Raw genomic sequence first — 21,886 nt, forward strand, 5'->3', positions numbered from 1 at the left:
GTTGATTTTTTTGTTTAACCTCATATATAAATTATAAAATATAACAAAACCCTAATTTAAAGGTTATGTAAAATAATGATTTAAGGTTGTAGCAGAAATTCTTGAACTCTTTTATTGAAATCTTCGGCGTATTGTATATGTATGTTGTGTTTGCCATTTGGATACAAATGGACCCTAAAAACAAAGAAAAAAAATTACTTTTATAAATACAGTAGACATAAAAAATAGTATAATCATTTTAATACATGATACATCATCATTTCAGCGATAGAATGTTCTGGACATAGACTTCAGTCAAAGATTTTCAAGAGGATCCCGTCTGTTTTCAGTCTAATGACAAATTACAAAGTCTGCACATTAGGCCTTATTTGGCTTGCCCAGTGCCACTTCAATTTACCAATTCGCTCTGCTATTTCAATTACTTTCGTTAGTATTCCTAGACTCCTTATTTTTTATTTGATCTCAAAGAGGATAGCGCCCTCTATAGCTGATAAAATAATATAAGACAAATATCCCTAACGATAAAATTTTCTTTTTTCATAATTATATATATTACTTTATATTATTTAATTACTACATAGTTACGGATGTTGCAATATTAACATTTTAAAATGAAAGTAAAAAACTAGTAGTGTTTTTATTTTAGGAGAGAATTGTGATATCCTACTTATTTTAAATGACTATCAATTGAAGACTGATATTTAGAATTTAAAATTTTTCTCGTTCATCGCAGACATGAAAAAAAAAATAATTGTCGTTAACTAAAAAATATATTACCTCGATCCTTTGATATTCTTATGTAAATATGATAAATGAACATAGTCAACCAGCCGGTCCTTCTCGCCGTGCAGTATAAACGTGGGACAAGTAATGTTCTTGACCAATTCAGAACATATGTTGCCGTTGTCAGTTAGAGCTATTGCCTCGATTCCATCAACCCACTCCGTCCAATATTTAGTAAATTTCTCTTCGCCGTATACTTTAATCATTGGTTGTCGCATGTTATTTGACCATGCTTTAACATCTCTTATTTCTGGCAATACCACAAACAATTATATTAATAAGACGTTAATACACATGATTTACCTTTAAGTAGTTGCTATAAATATAAATTTTGTTAAGGATAAATAAAAAAATTTATGACGTAGCTTGGTAGTAGGATCAGATAGAGCTGCCTTATAATAGCTTCCTTCAATTTAAAGTTACGAGGGTTCTGAACGTGCTCCGAACTGCACACAGACTAAAATAAACACACGGGTTTTTTGGGGTCACTTTTACATCATCAATTCCAACGCCTTGGTGTCATAGAATAGGAATACAAGTGTAAGCACACTCTTGGTGTCTTCTCGGGACCCTTGCACTGAGTCACATTACATAGAGCGCCCGCCCAAACAACCTAAGGAGATGACGGCCTCTTAGTTTGGAAAAAACACATTATATAACGGCGAAAGCCTAGGCCCAAGGGACAACAGGAGGTGATTTTTTTACTACTTCTTTTAATCTTCTTGAAATTGTAAATGGCAATGTAGCTATCGCACTAGCAGATACCCACCGATCGCAGTGTTAACCCGCAAGTTCAGACTTTTAGCACGCTTTATTCGAAGTTTGCTTTGAACAACCGCCTGGTTTGATGTGCGACATGCCATCAAGAACGCAGCAGCAACGGTCGACGTATTTCAAGAGGACGCCACCGCAAAAGGACAGTGCGCTTAGATAAACGTTGCCGTAACAAATGGCGTGCCATTTGATACGCCGCTCGACTACTGAAACCCCAATGTTCATGTATTATATTTTCAATGCAAGCATTAAGTATGGAACAGCCATGAAGTTTGCTTCATCACGCAACATTGTTTCATTGCGGTTAGGATAGAGGAAATACTCTTCTCCTATATCTTTACCGCAAACTTTTACGTCTATCCATCCCAAAAAAGGGACCTTAGAGCCTTAACCAGATAATAGGCTAATTTATTATACCACACTGCATAATTTGTAAGGATGTATTTACACTTACGTCTTATAACTTCAACCTCATGTGGCAAAATAAATGAGTTGCTGCCCCAAATAACAAGCTTGTTGACTATATCAGGAAACTTGGCGGTAAGGATCATAGCTGAAGTTCCACCATCACTCCAACCCAATATTGAAAATTTTGGAATTTTTAGTAGCTATAAACAAAATATATATGTATAAGTAACAATGTAGAATAAAAATAAAAAAGTGTGTCAATAGATATTTGGAAAATAATATTCGTAAATGCGAGAAGAGCTGTTTTTGAAAATCAACAACGTCTATTATTAAAAGGAGGCATACACAGAGTGCACAGTAGAACTAAAGAATCAACTGTCAGAAATAGATCTTCTGTATTATTCTATATATATACTCGCCTTTATCAAATTTTTAACATTTGAATGCATATTTTTCTAAACATGAAGTGTTAAGGTATTGTGGAAAGGGCTTTGGAAAATCATTTTGTAAATTGGACAGAGTAAACCAACTACACCTTGTTGAATTCTAGTAAAATTCGGAGATATTTTTATCTGTCAGTAACTAAATAAGTTTTTCTTAATATTTTTAATTATTTTTAAAAAAAAAATTGTTACGGGTGAACTCGTTTTCTTTTTGATAGAAAGTAGCTTTTGTAAAATATTCTTCCGATTATCCAATCTATGGTCATAGCACTGTTAAATCTAAATACATAAATATAATTACAGAATTTATAAAATAATTATAACACGTGTAGCACCTTCAAAAACTCATAAGCAATATCTGCATCTTTCTCGAAAAAATCCCGAGTAAACTCTTTGTCGGGCGGTCTGCTTTTTCCGTAACCAACAGGATCCCAAGCTACTATAGTAAATAATTCTCTATTCAGTCCTTCAACTTGGGGTTTAGAATGTGTCCATATCGTCCCCAGGGCACCTGGCATACAAAATACATGGTGACGACCGGTTCCAACTTGGACATAGTTAATGTTGTATTTTCCTACTTTGATTGTTTGTTCCTGGAAAATAATTTATTTTTATTACATTCTTTTACAGGATTAAACAGCGTTTTTTTTTTCTCGTTAGAACTGCATTGATACGTAAGAAAAGAAAGAGGATTAGGCTGTTATTTTATGGTACATAATGACAATCAAAACGAAGGGGTTAGTAGATTTTTCATTTAAAGATAAATAATACGCTTTTCATAATTTGTTACGTAGAGGTTGAAATGCTAATACCAACGTAATAACAGATTACGCTTGAAAATGTGGGATTTGTCAAAGGTTTTGTTAAGTAGTTCATTAAAAGTTAAATTCTATTTAAAAAGCAAGAATTCCATCTATTTCAAGCAACAGCCAAAATCATAAGTATACACAATAGGCTGGTACCCGCTATTAGATAACATTGCGCTAATTTTGCGTCGGAGTTGGCTTTAATCTTTAAATCCACAAAAAAAAAACAAGAAAAACCGATAAGCATTACATACACTAACTTTCGTTGTCGTTGTAGTCTTTTCGTTAATTATCAGGCTTACAAAAGATTCTTAAATAATTTCCTAACAAACGCTACTGACATGTTTAATTAAAGTAATAATAACTGTAAGATATGGAAAATTTTGTTTTACTAACCTTTGGTGCAGAATTTGCAGATAAGAAACTTTTACAAATATTTATAGATCGGAGTTTTGTGGATAATATTTTTATACTTTGACTTAATAACATTTTAACTATATACTAGTTAAATGTGAAATCTTTTGAAAATACGACTTGTCTATTTTGACATTTGATCTTATTATCAGCTAACGAGAAACTATATTATAACTATATCTCAGAAATGTAATTATATAGTCACGATAGATATATTAAATATATATCGTTAACCCTCAGTCGCTACATTTTATTTAAATGTTCTATCACAACAGTGGAAGATTCATTCCTGTTAGATGTCTCAAACTCCTTTCAATTATGTTATATTTTATTTAATTAAATTACAAAAGGTTTATTTAATAAAAGTGAAGTGCATTTCAGAGCATTTTAAGATATTTTTGTAATTACCATATTTCTTTGTTTTAACTGTATTGAAATAGCACAGGTAACCCGATACAATTTATGCGACAGAACAATTCGACCGCCTCATATCAGATCGAAACAGGCAACCCTTGTCGGTATCCCCAGAAGAGTTTAAACTTGTATAGTATGTATATATAAGAGTCATTTGATTTAAATAGCGTGTTATCAAATATAAATCGTTTTATTCTAAAAATTAAACATATTTATAAGGAGTTAATGAAAATAACACGAAGTTTGTTAATTTTGTGATTTAATTCAAACCCTTATACATATATTATCATTTAATATAAATATTACGTCATTCCAATGAATCTCAGTTTTAAGGTAGTAGCAGAAATTCTTGAACCTTCTTATTGAAATCTTCAGCATATCGTATGTGTATATTGTGTTTGCCATCTGGATACAAATGGACCCTGGAAACATAATGTTTACTTGTACTTTAACTTGTAGTTTAATACACTTTTATTCAAAAGAAGAGGAAATTTAATTATCTAGTAGATATATTACTACAACCTAAATATAATCAGTGGTGATTTCTTATAACTATATAGTGTTTGTTTAATAGGTGCAAAAGCTATAAAGAGATGAATAAGTTATTTGTCAGCAAAAAGCTTTCACACCTATTCCCAATCACCCTGTATAAAACCTTCTGGCACAGCAGTCACAAGGACAAAGGGACAGATGTAAACAATATTAAATTTTAATATGTTGTAGTTCGAATATAGAAAACACTTATTCTTACTATATTTTCATTATATTATTATTTCTGAAACCATAGATTTTTGTGGGTCTAGTGTACATTGATTGAGATTAAATGGTTTACTTATACTCATTTAAAGCTTTTACACCTATCACTTATAATCTCTCTGTATATGTAGTTAACATTTTGAACAGGGTTTATGAGTTTTAGCTAAAAATACAATTTTAATAGGCCACTTCACATAGATATAAGAAGATATTGGACGTTTGGATAATTATATACATAAACAAGTTTAATACTAGAAAACTATGGAAAAGGCTTTCATAATTTTTTGCTTTTAAGGAAAGAAACTATTTCGGAAATTTCTACTATTGAACATACAATTATTAGTTATCCATGTAATTTTTAAATTTCAGATGAAAATGAGATATAAAATTAACCAACACTTAAGCTTTAGATATGCATATGAATGACTCTCTTATTTGTGGTTTCTTCAAGTGTAAAAAACTATCAAGCTGTGTTGATAACTATAAATGTGATTACCTTGAGCTTTCAATATTCGTGTGTAAATGAGATACATGGACATTGTCAACCAGTGGGTCCTTCTCTCCGTGCAATATGAATGTTGGACAAGTAATGTTTTTAATCAATTCAGAACATATGTTGCCATTCTTGGTTTCTGATATAAACACCATTCCATCAACCCAGTCTGACCAATATTTAGCAAATTTCTCTTCACCATATACATCAATCATTGGTTGTCTCATTTTGTTTGACCATGACTTAACATCCTTTATCTCTGGCAACACATGAAGAATTATTAATAATAAATAATATTAATGAACAAATGAACATCATTATAGTGCCTTATGATCGTTATAGAATTTGATAGAGGTGGGTCTCATGGGCTCCCTTGGTTTGGAATATTAAATGAGCCCTTGCATCCTGTAATACAAAGGAACCATGGCTAAGTGTCCCAAACCAATAGTGAAGTAAATGTAAAACCCCATGACGAGGTTCCTGAGAGAAACTGACCAAAACAAGTTTTAGGTAAAGTGCTTCAGCACTGTGGAAATTCCAATCTGCTGGAACTGTAAACTATAAGTAAAAAGACTTCAGCCTACATAAAAAACAGACACTCTACACTGTGTTTCTCAACATGGGGCTCATATTTTACAGCAGAGACAGTTGTATCAATAACAGCAATTTGAAAATAAACTAGACTTTCTTTTAACCCTTTCGCTTTTATATAAAAATTATATTTTACATAAGACGCACTTAAAAAGGATTAATTAGGACATGGCACAAAAAAGGTTAGAAAACACTGCTCTATACCTACATGTATTATATTACATAAATTATAAAAATATATTTTAAGTATGTCTACCTTCACATCACTGATTAATGAAGTCATATAACAAAACTCACTTTTTAAATTTTCAACCTCATGTGGCAAAATAAATGAGTTACTTCCCCAAATAACAAGTTTGTTAACCACACTGGGGTACTTGGCGGTAAGGATCATAGCTGTAATTCCACCATCACTCCAACCCAATATCGAAAATTTTGGAATTTTTAGTAGCTATAAAAAGAGTATACATAACATACATAATTTTATAGTATAACAAAATAAAAAAATATATATGACTTGTAAATTTTTGTAAAATTTATATACCTAAATAGTAATATCCATTAATGTAATCTAGGGAATAAAAAATAAGTTTGTTGTATCTGCTATTAGGCTCCATAAAGTGTCTCATTCATTCATGGGTCAATGTATATGATTTTAATAAGGAATTGCCGAACAATGAGGTCAAATTTATCTCTTTGGAAATTCAAGAAATTTATTTAGCACAGCCTGAGCCAAATACAATATTACTCTAATTTAGAATATATTCATAATAAATGTATTTGGAAATTATTTGTTCTAATTTTAAGAAAAAATATATAGTAAAACTATGTTTACGATTATTTCTTTATTATTGATAAAATGTTACTATTAGCCACACCCATAATGCACAGAGACAAACCTAACAAAAAAAAGAATTTTGGTGGCAGAAAATTATATTTTGTAATAAATATAATTTTTATTGAATTTATTTATAACTCACTTTAAACAAATATACATATGATTATTCAATCTTTCATCATAACACTGTTTAATCTTAATGCTTTGGTGTAATAATAGCCTTTATAAAAAAATTATAACAAGTTTAATACCTTCAAAAACTCGAAAGCAACATCTGCATCTTTTTCAAAAAAATCTGGAGTAAACACTTTGTCAGGCGGTCTGCTTTTTCCATAACCTATAGGATCCCATGCTACTATAGTAAACTGTTCTCTATTCAGTCCATCAACCTGGGCTTTAAAATCAGTCCATATTGTCCCTAGAGCACCTGGCATACAAAAGACATGGTGAGGACCAGTTCCCACTTGGACATAGTTAATGTTATATTTTCCTACTTTGATGATTTCTTCCTGAAAATATATTTCACATCAGAATGGACAAAATTTAAACTATTTCTATAATGTGAATTTATGTTTTATAACAGGTACACTAATTATAGACATTGAGGCATTGATTTGTAATTGGCTCATTGTTCATACTAATGAACAATAATGAGCTTTCGAAATTATAGCAAGATTTATAGAGAATTATTCACACAGAAAAAACAAATTAAATATTTCATTCGTAATTATTTGTAACTATTTACAAAGCATAAAATATAAATATTAATTCAATACCAGAATATTTTTAAAAAGGTAAGCTTATATTACGAATTAGAGTATTAGTAGTATATTTAAGTTAAAACTCAAAGTACAAGTCGGCTATTTAAAATTGCAAACAAAAATAGATGTTGAACATTTTTTACCCACCCTTGGTGAAGCCATTGTGGATAATAAGCCGGTACAAACTCTTGTAGAAGTAACTTTTGAAAAACATATTTTTCTACTTATACATAATAGCATATTAAAAAACTAACGAATAAAAAATCTTACGAAAATACAAGTTAAGAATTTTGACATTTGACATTTATTATCTCAGTTGTCATATATAATCATATGTCAACAGAAATATTTACATCTCGCAAGGTAAATTACAATTTGCCTATTTTTTGTAACATATAATACCCGGTTGATAATAAATTACTTTGGTTTAGCTTTAAATATACCAGAGAAAATGTATAGTTTATAATTGTGGTGGTAGAGGTATAATTTATAAATGTTGACAATAATATGGGGGCTGTTTGACTAACTTTTTTATTGGCAAATAAGCGTTTTATTTTTCAACTTAATTGCTTTTTAGATGAAAAAATTTAGTTCAGCGTCTTTCTAATTTTTTATTCCTTTCAAATAATAAACTATCTTAAGGCCATTAAAACAGGCCTTTATTTTGGTTATGACTACATCATTCGACCCGAATCTTTTACTAACTAAGTAGTCATGGCTTGGAAAAATAAAGTAGTTGGAGGAGACTAAATCTGGAGCATTTCCCTGATAGGATATCAGTTTGTAGTCTACTTTTCCTATATAGGTCTTTGCTATAGAGATTACAAAAGTGTGCAACATGCACGGTGTTGTTGTGGAATAGCCCTTTTTTCGCTGAATGTAGTCGTTTTTACTTTCAGTCAAAACCGAATTTGCTTAAAACTCTGAATAGTATTGACCCGTGATCATTCTACCTTTCTCTGAGTAATCTCACATAGATTACACTGCGTGCGTTACAAAAAACTGTGGCTACACTGACGCTGAAGAAATTTACTGTATTGGTTGTTCTTTAGTCTCTGGGGTGTTATGAAAGATGTCTTTTATTTACGGTTATACCATGGCGAAATAATTCGTTTAGATTGCGGTTGAACATCGTTAAACACTTCTTTGAATTGGTTACATATACGGTGGCGTTTCTGGTCGAGCGTGAACAATCGCGGATACCTTTTTATGTGCAAATATTTTTGTAATATTTCATGAAATCCTGAGTTGATATACCTATAGCCACGGCCACTTTTCATATTTTCATTCGATCGTCCAACATTATACAATGAATTTTATTGATAACTTCAGGAGTGATGATACCTGAACGCATGGCGTCACCTATTTGGTATACCATTTCGGAACTTAGTAAACTACTTCTTAACCATTGATGTTGATGGCACCCAGTTATCATTGTATTTATTCTTACCTTGGTTTCGAAATAATGCTTAATCAAAACACAAATGTACAGTACCCGGCGATAAATATTGTACATCGACCTTAGGAAAAAGACAATCGGCTAATTTTGACTCCGTAGTGCTATCTCTGTCGCATGAAATACATCGACTGACAAAACGTCACATAGGTAGTGTGGGACAGAGATAGTGCTCTACGAAGCCGAAATTAGCCGATTGTCTCTTTCCTAAGGTCGATGTGCAATATTTATCGCCGGGTACTGTATGTCTACTTTTAATGGCCCTCAAATACAAAGTAATGACGCATCTTGCTGAAAACTTGACAATGATGATTGACGGCAGCAGTGTTGCATTTAAATTTACTGCAAAGAAAATTTAAAAAACTGACGAAATTATGACATTGTTATTTAACAACCTTAATTTATAATATTTTCCTCAGCAATTTTTCAACACTATTTCAGCCGTATGAAGATTATTACTAGACATAGGCTTCTTTCAGAATTTCCAATAGGTTCGTTGTAAAATGGCTTACATCCGGCGTCTTCGACGACGTCGGGTGGACAGACTAATTTTTATCTACTAGAAATTCTGATATACATCTTCGAAATTTTGACTAATTACATATTATTACGTAAATCGATTTATCATTGACATAAAAGAAATCGACGCAATGTAAAATTTCGGTGGCCGACAAACCCTAGTGAAAGGAGACAAAGATGAAGGCTATATACGAGTTGAATGCTCGGCCATTTAAATTGTCAAGTTAATGGTTGAGAATAAAAACACAGCACTAATATTAAAAATTATTTTTATTATCAATATAGATGACAGAGCGTCCTAGCGATTTACACTCTAGTATTTAGTATTAAAAGCAAAGAAACCTCACTGGTTAAAACAATTTACTCCTCAAATGGAATATTACATTGGTCACTCAAAATAATTTTGTTGCTATGATACTGCAGGCTAGATTAAGTATGACATTGTTTGGCTTATATTATAAAATACTGTTCATGTTTCCAAACTTATAATAAGTGTCTTTAGTCTTAGGCTTCGAAATTATTTAAACTATCAAATATTGTGAATGAATGCCTATTTGTGTTCATTGACACAAAGATATTCAATTGTAGTAGGTGGAGTAATGTAAGGTTAGAACTTTTATACCTGCTATTCTGTTTCTTACCTTTAACAATTCTAATGCCATAATATCTAGTATTTATGTTATAAATAATTTACTTTCTTTTCCTGGTGGGAGGATTAGTAATCTTCTCTGTCATGCCCTGCAATCATTTGTTATATTTATAACATACAAATTAAATGTGTAGTAATAGAACCCAATTCCAAAGTCTTCATACATGTAAAGCATAACAGACAAGTTCACGATACAATAGTACAAGTTACCATAATTTTCATATTGTTAAAATTATTATGATCACAATATGGAATTCATGGCTAAAGTTATAAGGATGTCTGTAAATTTTATAATAAAAATAGTAATATGTGCCTTTCTACAAATTTACAAAACGTAATATGAATGTATATACGAAACAACATTCATACATTAGACATTACAAATAAAGAACTCCATTGAAGTTTCATCATGCATTCTTAGTTTTAAAAGAAAAACTTTAAGACCACATTAACTTTATTTATATGGACTGAAAAATTACAACACAGATTTTAGCTTCAACATACAAAACAACACTGAAGTGTAAGCAGAATCCAGAAAGTTTTATTTAAAGTGTGATGATCTTGCAATGACTTTGGTAGACATATACATAGGTTTCAATTTAAAACTTTATAAAATTTAATTTGCGAAGGAAAAATATCCTTTATGTTAACTTGTACATTTACATAATGTACTTTAGAGTGAGCTTAGTTTCTTTTTCTAGTATGAAAGTTAATTGTATTTTTTTAAAGAAGTTAAAAGAAAAGTAATTGAATTACATTACAAATACATTTGCAATATTCCAACAGTGGCTTGTGCTTCTTTTGTTGTTATTTCAAACTAAATAAACCTTGTGACTTTGAGAAAGTTTAAAATAAACGAAAACTTATTTGAAGTACAGAGAAGCGGTAAGCGTTAACTGAACTATCATTCTAGATGACGAACACAAACAAGAGCAGTTCACTTTTAATCCAGCTCCCCGGCGTTGCAAGCATCTTCGTAGCTCTTACTCTTAGGCTCGGGGTCCAGCTTGATCATGTCATCTATACGGAGGATAGTGATTGCTGCTTCTGTGGCGAACTTCAATGCCTTGATCTTGGATATCGCTGGCTCCAACACACCAGCCGCAAGGTTGTCACGCAGTGTACCTTCTGTAAGGTCTAGACCTACCCATTTTAAGTTTGCATGCTCTACCTGTGTATAAGAAATATAATTATGTAAATTCATGGGGAATTGTAGCAAGCCCAAATTTTAGAACGAGGTAATAGTGTAATTAAAGAGCATTTAGATAATCTAACATCAATAATTGAGTAATTTCCCACAATTGAGTAAATTACTTTCGTGTTAACAGTTTCTCTGATTCTTCGGTTCTTAGCAAATATTGGCATGTATCCTTGTTTACTTCCGTCATGGAAGACTGCTGCCTTTGAACGTCATAGCTATATAACAAAATTATTAGGGTAAAGAAAATAACTCTTTGTGTCAAAAAATGATTGCAAATGTGGTGTTGCACTTACAAAACTGTCTCATATTGCACTAAGATGAGCTATGTAATCATTGTAACAATATGTATAAAATTTATTAATTGCCCACTGTAATCGAGTATATCTGATAAAAGCTTACTCCCTGGTCAACACTGCTAGATCTAATTTTAAATTTGTTTTAGTCAATAAGATATATAACCAACTAACCTTTGTCTGTGATGAGTTGTGATAAGCCCTGAGTTTAGCAACCAGGTCGGTGGCGTCCCGCGCCGCGTTGACGGCCAGCGTCTTCGGAATCACCAGCAGAGATTGCGCGAAAGCGGCAATCGCAAGTTGTTCCCTTGAGCTCTATAATGTAAATGTGATGGTAATTCTGTGCTTTTCTACTTTAAAGTTTACACGTGTTACTAATCATTAGAGTTATGAAGCTTAGTAAGGGTAGGGAGATCCGCAAAAGAACCAAGGTCATCAATGAATTGCTCGTCTGAAGTGGCAGTGGGTGAACAAGATATCTTACTTCATCGGCCGACACATCGGTTATGGAACAAACGGTCATTGAAACTGAAAGGTTATCTAGTGGCGTCCATGAGCCGGTAAACGCGGCGTGGGTAGGCCCCCCTCCCACTAAGTGGATCGACGACATAGTTAAGGTCGCGGAAAGCAGCAGGATGCAGGTAGCGCAAGATCAGTCGTGGTGATCTTTGAGTGAGGCCTATACTTTGCAATGGCGCCTATCGGCTGAAAAGAAGAATGGAAGAAGTAGTGAGGGTATTTTGACAAGTGTTTATTAATGTAAGATAATTTAGGAATGTTGGTAGGTGTGTGTCGCCATAGAGTTATTTTGTTAAAAAAGCAGTATCTAGTATGTAGTGAGTTTGATACAATAACTAAGAATCCATAAAGTTTCTTATATATGTATAAGATATAGATAGCTTTGAATTTTAAGATTTCTTAGCTTACGAAGTATGATACAATTTTAAAATAAAAGTATAAAAAGTCTTTTTAATAAATACATAAAAAAGTGTATCAAATTTCTTTAAAGACATAATTGATTTAAAGTTTTATAGTTTTGTAACTTGGTTAAATTGTCTTATAAACATGTAGGAACTTGGGGAAAAATATATGTTAAAACTTTTAAAAGTGTACAAAGATGGTGAACAATAAAAGGGGTTATGTAAAGCAGTTTAGAATGCTAGAATGATGTTGATATAAATTTAGTAATATGAGTAAGAATTATTATTAGTTAAATTTTAGTCAAAGTGAAGAGTATTGATCAATTATTTCTTGTTGGTTCAACAATACATTATTTGGGTGCATGGAAACAAACAGAGCTAAGAACTGTAAATTGGGCAGACGATGTGGGGAACATATTATTAACATGTTAATAAAATATTATTAACATGTTAACAATATGTTTCCCACATCGTCTCATTATTTCGTTCATTATAATTAATATGAAATAACTAAGAGCTGCATTGTTAGCATAATATAATAACTTACAAGAGTGGTCGCAAAGTTGTCCAAGTAGATAGAGAGGGCGGCGTCCACAGCGCCGCCGCCGGGGACCACACGGCCAGACTCCAGCACGCGCCGCACCGCACACAGCGCGTCATGCGCCGACCGCTCCATCTCGTCACAGTAGGCGTCCGTCGGGCCACGAAGAATAATCGACGCAGCCGTTCGTGCCGATGGCCTGGAAAAACGATTGTTGTCAGCTTTGTAGTATTGTATTGATACAGAGAGCTTATGGTCCATAAATAACAGAGTTGATCTTTGTTCATGCCATGTACTTTTTGATATTTAAAAAGGCTTATTGGTGAACCACCTTAAAGAAAAAATATACCTTTTTACACGATTTTTTTGTTCTGACACGAATCCCTACAATTTTTTTTTTAATTATAATTTTGACCGTTATAAAAACTTATAAAAACCGCAACAAAATACAATTAAGGACAAGAAGTTGTTGATGTAATTATTAAAGTAAGCATTTTGGACTAAAATGGTAGTAGAAATTAATATGTTTGTGTTTTTAACTGTACATAATTTCACTTTTTTTTGTCACAAAAATGAATTATTTAATTTATAAATACATGTGATATGGATTTTATTATTACTTGTTTTGTATATTTTTTTCGGGAAATATTTGAAGTTTCATTTCAACACATTTTTAAAATTTTAGAACATGTTTTAATATATCTACAGTGAAAAATTTAAATGGCTGTAGGTCTTTTAAATTTTAAGTCCTCAGTTTTTTTCAGCAGTAAAATCCTTCATAGGATACCTCTTTGTTACTGGTACAGAAAAAGGGTTATACTACATCTGCCAATTAATATCACACGGTCTTCTTTGATGACAGAGGCTTGTCATCCTACTATCCATATACTTCTCAAGACAGACTTCTTAATTAATTCTATTTATGTATATATTATTGCTTTGGTTAATTATTACATACCCCTTAATTAAAATCAATTGGTCATCACATATTTCTTCCTGAACAACTTCTGCAGCTTCCCCAATCATGCTTGGCTCAAAAACTTCTTCACCTGTAATTGAATAAACATACATTAGACATTCATTGGAAATATTTATTCTTAGGTAAAAAAATACCTGTTTAAAAGAATATTTTTGTATCCGCTAATTAGTAAAAACAAATGTTTCAGGGTTAACTAACCATCCATATTAGTCAAAGAAGTTAAGTATGTGGCTCCTGTGGCCTTGGCAATTCTCTTCAGGTCGGCCTTTTTGCATCTCCTGACACCCATGGCGCCAGCCTCCACGAAATACTTGAGGCACAAGTCATCGATGCCGCCAGTGCATAGGATCACGTTGACTCCAGTGTTGAGGATTTTGTTGAGGCGCTCCTTGGTGATGTCAAGCTCGCGCGCGCGGATTGCGTCTAATTTCTCGGGGTCAGTGACCAGAACCTGAATACATAATTTTAATTCAATTACCTAAGTTGAACATTAATTGAAATTAAGACAAATATTTACAACAAATTATAGTAAACTACAAATTTTATTTATATATACATAATTTTTGGTTTCAAATACATTACATCAAAAATACAATATCAATTTATAGTATTATAACATGTATGAAGAAAATTGAAATATGAAAATCTCCAAGGTCATCACCAAGTTCATCTGGTTAAAATAATATTGATAAAATCCAATAACATTCATAGTAACTTACACTTTCACACATGTAGCACATTTGATAGAGGAGTAACAGAACAAAACATTTTCTACTTTTTGTAAAAAAAGTGGAATGTTTTGTTTTAGCACTGACATTCAACAGAATACCAGAAAATTAGTCTCCCATTAGGACGGTGCAATTTAAAAATTGCTTATTGCCAAATAGCATCTGTAGTTGAAAGTTCAATTTAAATCATAATTTTTCAATGTTTAAAAATATTAATAAAGAAAACATGATACATTTCTGGTAACATCATAATTTAGATTTAAAATTAAACATATTTCTGAAAAGTTTGGTATAGATGATTCTATTTTCATCAGATCTGATCAGAACATATTGCTATTTTTTGCATTAAAATAGAAACACAATATAAAATAAAAGAAAAATAATAAATCATATTCAATAAGATATTACAGTTAACTTAACATTAACAACAACTAAGAACCCATATTATTTTTATTGCACAAACACAAAGTAGCCCCTTTATGACCTTTTATGAAAGTTAGACATCATGGAACTATTGTTTTGTTCTGTTACTCCTCAATATCAGTACTATATCTACACTATAATACATATATATTAATAAAAAAATATAATAGTCTGTTTAAAAAATATAATATGCTGTTTTTAAATTACATACCTGAACTCCAAGCTTCATTTTAGTCTTTTGGAGAGAAAAGTCAAGGCAGGCAATTTTAGCGTTAACAATCTTTTTGGGCATAGCTTGAGAGGCTACAGTGCAGTTCAGAGCATATCCCTTAACCAGAACACTCTCCCGGGCACTACGACCATGGGCCTTGAGAACATTTACAGCTTTTATTGGATACAGAGCATTGCCTTTTGCATCTGTTGTTTTTATCGCTTGTGCTGCATCTACTATCACCTCAGCAAAGAAGTCCGCATCACTATTAGTTATATTAAGGAATTTAGTTGATTTTAAGTCATGAAGTCAAATATACAAGTCAAATGAGGTAATGTTTTTACTTGACCTAACCTTAATAAAAAATCATAATGTAATATGCATCACTAAGCTCAATAAATTACAAGTAATAACTGAATTATCATGAATTAAATGTAAGAACGTTACTAAACAAATAATCATATTTAACTTTATTACATTACATTCTTAACTATTTTAAAGTGTCATGGGCTTTTCTCAGATCAGGTTGCTAATGGAACCGTTTTAGAAATGTATATTAGTTTTCTCAATTATTATTAATTCTGTGAATGATCCAAAGTGGATATTAATATAAATGATTTAATTAATAAAGAAAAAACATAGAGACGTCTCACATGGAAATAATTTATCTATTTCATACTGGAACATAAAAGTTGATTAAGTTTTTTTAAAAATACAGCAAAGTGTAAAAATACTAAGGCCAGCAGTACTAGTTAGTATCTGTGTATACAACACAAATTTGATCATTAGATCATTATTAAATTTAAATGAATCATTAAAATTTTATTGTTTTATTGACGTTTGAGAAGCCCACACCTAGCTCATTTTTCTTAGTAAACTGTATGGATGCATCTTTTCCCTTTTCATATAAAAAAAATTTAAAACACTTGAGTGTTCCATTACAGATTAGTGACACAGTAAAATAATAATTGCTGTTCCTATATTTACAAACAACTACATTTATATTTAATCACTCAGTTTGTTTTTTCTCAGTTTTTCTCAACAAAAACAACATTTAGAACTTGATGATATAAAATCATTACAGAAATGTCCAACTTTTTGAAGATGCCTAGTGTTGCCTATTAGAAAGAATAAACATTTGTTCCATAGTTTCATATTTACCATTAAGATAACAGCATGTTGAGAATTGTTGTCTTGGTAAACAGATATACACCCATATCAATAATTTATTTAACTCGAAAATAGGGTTAAAAAGGATACGCTCCAATAAGTTTTGAAGACATGGCTGTTTTAGCAACATTGATGATGGATGCTCTGCCAAGAGTTTCAACATTGACTGTGAGATTATCTTGTATATATTTGACAGCTTCCTTACAAGCCAGCCTGTAGCCCGAGATGACACTTGTGGGGTGAATTTTATTCTTTACTAACTCATCAGCATTCTGAAAGGAATCATTTATTACTGAAAACTCTTACTAATTATAGGTAAGGATTATATTGATACAGATATACTGAAAAAATGTATCTTTTATATTATATTACATAAATATCAATAATTTTGATTTTTAATGATTTATATTATAGCAAAAATAATTAAATAGTCTGTTTTTTTAATACAATTACAATTTTTTTTATGAAAAAGTTACAAATTTTGGTCATAATTCAAGTTAAGTTTTACCTTTGAAAATTGTTACATACATTATTACATTACATTATAACTTATTCAACCTACACATGTGTGTAATATAAATATATAAGATTAACCGAGCCATAATATTAATATTTATTGCATGTAGGGATCCTTTTAAAACACAATGCATGTATTATTAACAGTTTGAGAGATTTTTCTCTTTATTTACATAATAGCTTTATTCATCTACTAAGACACACATCCCACCCTTTTTGAACAATTGGTAATTGCAGGATGTACATATTTTACATAATTAGCTAACTAGATCTTAAACACTAGTGAAAGATTGGATAGAACATGTGGTATTGAAAGAATAATAGGGATAAGAAAATGTCTTCATTGATGATACACATTGGAAACACAAAATATTACCTTAAGTAACTCTGCAGCTATGATAACGACTGTGGTGGTGCCATCGCCAACTTCTTCATCCTGGAGTTGAGCCAGTTCTACCAATACTTTAGCAGCTGGATGCTCAACTTCCAACATTCTGAAAATTAGCAATACTATTAGCTTTATGGTGCAGATGCATGATTTTAGAAAACAGCTCAAATTCTTTCACATTTAAACTATTACACTTGCATAATATAAAGGAGATTGTACTATTAACATATTAAGGACTGCTAAGAAATATTTAGGACATATGCTAAAATCATCATAACCTCATAATTTATGAAGCAATTTTTGCGAAACATTTCAGAAATTGTACAATGTGATGCATATGAGATATTTTGTGATAATATAATTATTAAAAAATTATGTACTTTAACTATAACTTTTAGTTTAAAAATTTAGTTTGTACTTAATCTTTAGGAATTCTAAAGTAGGAGGAAAAATGGAGGAATGGTGGTTTGAATAATCAACAAAAAATGCAAAACAAAGTGTTGAATTCTCACTGAAACTAAGTGGTTTTTATTTTGCATTTAAGCATTAACACAGTTTTTCATAGCTTCATCTGTTGGGATTCCACCAATGAGATTTTCTTCAGTGTGTATGAGACAAAGGTGAGCCATTTGTAGTCCTTGTTAGATCCTTGGTAGACCAAGGAATTAATCATCAAGTTTAATACATTGGCTGTTGGTTTAAATTTTTAAATACACAAAGTAGGTACAATACAATGTATCTGAATAGGTAACATTTAATGACGCTGCCTGTGGAAGATGCAGTTATATCCATTTATGAAAACTTGTGCAAAGTCCACAACAGATGGGGTGTGAAAAAGGAAAAAACTTGTAATAAGTTGTTAATTTTGTTCTCAAGGGTGAAAACAGTATGTGAAAATAGGGGAACTTATAATTTGCTTTATTAAATAATTCCTGTTATTTTCCCAATACCAGATAAATTGCAGCCTATTGCAGTGCACAGGTATAATGCAAAAGTATCTCACTTATAATCATAGCAAAATTAAAAAAAATATTTCAAATAACACAGTACATAAGTACTTTACATTCTTTACAGCTTATACCACTTGGCTAAATCATTTAGTAATTTCTAAAGATCACAGTCCCCTTATAAGCAAATTTGTTTATGATACTTGAGAAAAATTGAAATGCTCTGTGAATTTTAAAGCATTTTTGATATATCATATCTAATACAAATTTTTAGCAACACTGAACATCAAGACTAGTGCTTAAATTACTAATTCCTTAAGTTTTTTAGAACAATGAACATTGACCAATTCTGGCTTAATAAAAACTCTGAAAGTTTTGTATGGTTTGTACTAATAAAAATGCACTAACTTTAAAATGGTAGCACCATCATTTGTAACTGTAACATCACCAATGTCATCCACCATCATTTTATCAAGTCCCACAGGTCCAAGTGAGCTCTTTACTATATTGGCAATAGCAGCAGCTGCCATGACTGTAAGAAAACGATTTAAAAATTACTTATTAATTATGTGAAGAAACTATGAAATAATGAATATTAATACTTTTTTTTAAATTAAAATCGTAGTTTATCATAGGTTACTTCTTTTGTAATATAAAAAAATTATGACTTAGCTGAATAATTTTATTTATTATAGAATATTTACAGCATTTTCATAAAAATTGTGTATAAATTTCGGAAAAATCCTTATAATACCCGAAATTATTGTAATTTGTTAGACCATAAGCGGCGGTGCATGTGATCCACCGGGATCAACCTCGTGCAGTTTTATCAGCAATTATCATTACCATTTTGTGTTCGGACTGGCGCTCCCGAGAACCTAGTCCCTGCAACCGATAAAGGCGCCGCAAGTGTAGACATTTTCTTGGTTATTTTAACACAAAATTAACTTAAGAACGCTCGTCACACTTTTTTGATTCTCGAAGAATAAGGAACAATGTTGCAGTATTTAAAAAATGGTGACACATAGATTGTTTATTGCCAGTAGTTATTTTTATATTAAGATCAGATAATATACAATCTTTACTTTTTTATTCAACGAAAAGAATCAATATCTGAAAATGGCATAATATTCATAGTATTCAACTGAAAATGTATTCTTTATTCGAGAATAGTATTTCTGGTTGATAAAATACTTGATGGATATTGATTTAAATATATAAAATAATAATTGTTTAAAATAACTTTGTAACTAAAAATATTTTCATGTGTTTAATCTTTATTAAATTTAATGAGCATTATAATTATAATCTCTTGAATTGATTGAATTAAAGTCACAGAATCCTATATTGAGAAGAAACCAAAATTTATAGTTATATTCTTGAAAGATATTATTGAATGCAGTGCCAATAAAATAATTTCAATAAATATGAATTTTTTAACTAAAATATGTCTGAAAATACACAGGATCTGTTTAACTTCTCTCTACATAAATATATATATATTTAGCGGTGTGTTCAGTGTTCATTTTATTAGCGAAGGTCTTTAGTATGATGGATGTTTAAATGACGGCTTTTATATAATAGTTTTGTTGCATTGTAAATAACAATTGATATGGAACAATGCTACGAATTTGTACACTGTTATTATATTTTTGAACTTTCACGATAAGGATTCTAAAATTAAATAACAGACACTATATAAATGAGAAAATTTACATATATACTAATTGATTTATGGGATTCTTTTTAGGACTGGTCGTTTTTGGAGGTAATAACAACACGATGTCCGAAGTAATAGTGTGTATATTTATCAAGCCTAACCAATCTGTATATCTATTTAAAACTATAAAAACAATGTTCAACTAATAAAATTCGGCAGCCAATCACAAGTCGAGAAGTAAGGTAAAGCGCTTTCTTCGTCTTATTAATATGAAGAATAATATTTCTGTGTAATTGCTCTTTTCGATGCGCAGCTGACGATGACGTAATGTACATAACTCCTACAGATTTACCACAGTATAAATATTAAAATAACGTAATTATAACTGTCGCGGTTGACAATAGCATCCTACGATTAAAAGGTATTTATGATTTTACATATTCTTTTCATTTCTTATGTTATTCTTCACATTAACTGCATAAAACTTAATCGCATAACAGTGAATATACAGAGTGATTGGTTATAGGCATCAAAGAGGTGAATGTATACGTCAGTGAACAAAAAGGTTTAAAGCTTTTACAACTATTTCGAATCACCTGCATAAAGCATGCACTATAAACTATGTTAGATTATTTTTTTTTCTATTGACTGGTCATTAACGTATAGGGACATAACTGTCAGCTAACAAAAAATAATAAAAATGGGTGTTATAATTCAAATTTCGAAAGGGATAATTTGGCATTAAGTTATTTATTATTGTTAGAACTATTGACTTTCAGACAAGGTGTTAGATATGTACGGCAAATAAGATAGGTTCACTTTATACAGCTAATTTTCGAAAGATTACATAAAAAGTATAAACACTGACCGTGAGATGATGGGATGCCATTATTATCCCCGACGGTTACACACTTCGTATGAAATATAATATTTATCAGACCAAGAAAAATAACGATTGTTAATTGTGTGTGTGTGTGTGTGTGTGTGTGTGTGTGTGTGTGTGTGTGTGTGTGTGTGTGTGTGTGTGTGTAATAGTATATTTGATTTAGGGGTAAATAACCTTAGAAGTAGGGAGAGATTCTCTATACTAATTGAAATAAAAGACTGTAGTGTGATGTGTGAAGTATATCGCATATTCTATTCCATACGGAACTCCACACGCAAAATGCTTGCGTTTGCCAAAATTATATGGATAGTTATACATCTGCGAGAATAATATGATGAAGAGTTTTGCACGGTGTATGATTAAATCTTTCTGCACGAAGTCCGTCGTAAAAATGATTATTCTGATGTCGGTCGGGACACGAGATTTTTTTTCATTAGTCACGAACAATCTTTCCTATACCATGTATGGCAGAGACTTTAATCTACGGGCAATATTTTTTAAGGACATACGTCAGTATCAATAAGAGTGTAAAGAAAGTATGCCTTGGACCTGCTTTTAATTATCAGTCCGTCATGGCCTGGCGTATTGTGAATATTATCATAAGTTTAATTGCATAATAGTGTCGTTTGTATATCATTGAAACGGTTCACAATATACACAAAGTACCTTAAATAGTCTTATATGAAGTTTAATACGTTACAGTTAATACACGAGACCACACCTGGCGTACCAACTGGATATGTGTATAATGTAATGTATGGTTGTAATTTTAATGATTATTTCTTATTAATATTTATGTTACATTAAATATTTTTAAGGTCTATTTCAGTGATTCCCAAAGTGGTCTATATCGACTCCTAGGGGTCTATGACAACCTGCAAGGGGTCTATGCCAGCGAAAAAAAATTTGGGGGTCCAT

General features: G+C 31.2%; 3 protein-coding genes across 6 annotated transcripts; all 3 read right to left on the minus strand.

Annotated features, from left to right (window-relative positions):
• Window positions 1–13: 13 nt before the first annotated feature.
• LOC137926769 (valacyclovir hydrolase-like) lies at window positions 14–3,703 on the minus strand. The gene is made up of 5 exons (XM_068770470.1): window positions 3,611–3,703; window positions 2,744–3,001; window positions 2,012–2,165; window positions 778–1,033; window positions 14–174 (listed from the first exon to the last, which is right to left on the minus strand). The coding sequence occupies exons 1-5, from the start codon at window positions 3,701–3,703 to the stop codon at window positions 81–83; spliced, it is 855 nt and encodes a 284-aa protein (XP_068626571.1). The 3' UTR covers window positions 14–80.
• A 586-nt stretch (window positions 3,704–4,289) lies between these two features.
• Window positions 4,290–7,778, minus strand: LOC137924415 (valacyclovir hydrolase-like). Of its 3 annotated transcripts, XM_068767825.1 has the most exons (6): window positions 7,629–7,778; window positions 7,215–7,229; window positions 6,972–7,147; window positions 6,180–6,333; window positions 5,295–5,550; window positions 4,290–4,464 (listed from the first exon to the last, which is right to left on the minus strand). In XM_068767825.1, the coding sequence occupies exons 1-6, from the start codon at window positions 7,693–7,695 to the stop codon at window positions 4,371–4,373; spliced, it is 762 nt and encodes a 253-aa protein (XP_068623926.1). In that variant the 5' UTR covers window positions 7,696–7,778; the 3' UTR covers window positions 4,290–4,370. The 3 variants fall into 3 exon arrangements, with proteins under 3 accessions (XP_068623926.1, XP_068623933.1, XP_068623918.1); XM_068767832.1 differs by lacking the exon at window positions 7,215–7,229; XM_068767817.1 differs by having other exon boundaries at window positions 6,972–7,229; window positions 7,629–7,730.
• Window positions 7,779–9,726: 1,948 nt separating this feature from the next.
• CCT1 (chaperonin containing TCP1 subunit 1) lies at window positions 9,727–19,430 on the minus strand. Of its 2 annotated transcripts, XM_068765502.1 has the most exons (11): window positions 19,269–19,430; window positions 18,831–18,954; window positions 17,464–17,581; window positions 16,662–16,843; window positions 15,402–15,666; window positions 14,238–14,490; window positions 14,019–14,109; window positions 13,067–13,259; window positions 11,774–11,914; window positions 11,093–11,276; window positions 9,730–10,194 (listed from the first exon to the last, which is right to left on the minus strand). In XM_068765502.1, exons 1-11 carry the CDS (start codon window positions 19,339–19,341, stop codon window positions 10,172–10,174), a joined length of 1,647 nt encoding a protein of 548 aa, XP_068621603.1. In that variant the 5' UTR covers window positions 19,342–19,430; the 3' UTR covers window positions 9,730–10,171. The 2 variants fall into 2 exon arrangements, with proteins under 2 accessions (XP_068621595.1, XP_068621603.1); XM_068765494.1 differs by having other exon boundaries at window positions 9,727–11,276.
• Window positions 19,431–21,886: the final 2,456 nt, after the last annotated feature.

The sequence above is a fragment of the Battus philenor genome, unplaced genomic scaffold (assembly GCF_028537555.1).
Source record: "Battus philenor isolate CCGP_79_NKW_IND1 unplaced genomic scaffold, ilBatPhil1.0.hap1 SCAF_10, whole genome shotgun sequence".
Lineage (NCBI taxonomy): Eukaryota > Metazoa > Arthropoda > Insecta > Lepidoptera > Papilionidae > Battus > Battus philenor.

What these genes read in the sequence shown, in the direction of transcription:
- LOC137926769 (XM_068770470.1), bottom strand. Translation starts at nt 3,703, where the DNA reads ATGTTATTAAGTCAAAGTATAAAAATATTATCCACAAAACTCCGATCT. An exon ending in CTGCAAATTCTGCACCAAAG is followed by an intron (nt 3,002 to 3,610) that starts GTTAGTAAAACA and finishes ATTATTTTCCAG; the next exon opens with GAACAAACAATCAAAGTAGG. An exon ending in AAGAATATCAAAGGATCGAG is followed by an intron (nt 175 to 777) that starts GTAATATATTTT and finishes CTTTGTTTTTAG; the next exon opens with GGTCCATTTGTATCCAAATG.
- CCT1 (XM_068765494.1), bottom strand. Translation starts at nt 19,341, where the DNA reads ATGTCTACACTTGCGGCGCCTTTATCGGTTGCAGGGACTAGGTTCTCG. An exon ending in TCTTCAAAACTTATTGGAGC is followed by an intron (nt 15,667 to 16,661) that starts GTATCCTTTTTA and finishes TATAACTAATAG; the next exon opens with TGATGCGGACTTCTTTGCTG. An exon ending in AAATGAAGCTTGGAGTTCAG is followed by an intron (nt 14,491 to 15,401) that starts GTATGTAATTTA and finishes TTATGTATTCAG; the next exon opens with GTTCTGGTCACTGACCCCGA.
- LOC137924415 (XM_068767817.1), bottom strand. Translation starts at nt 7,721, where the DNA reads ATGCTATTATGTATAAGTAGAAAAATATGTTTTTCAAAAGTTACTTCT. An exon ending in TTGCTTTCGAGTTTTTGAAG is followed by an intron (nt 6,334 to 6,971) that starts GTATTAAACTTG and finishes CTCTTTTTATAG; the next exon opens with CTACTAAAAATTCCAAAATT. An exon ending in ACGAATATTGAAAGCTCAAG is followed by an intron (nt 4,465 to 5,294) that starts GTAATCACATTT and finishes TTATGTTTCCAG; the next exon opens with GGTCCATTTGTATCCAGATG.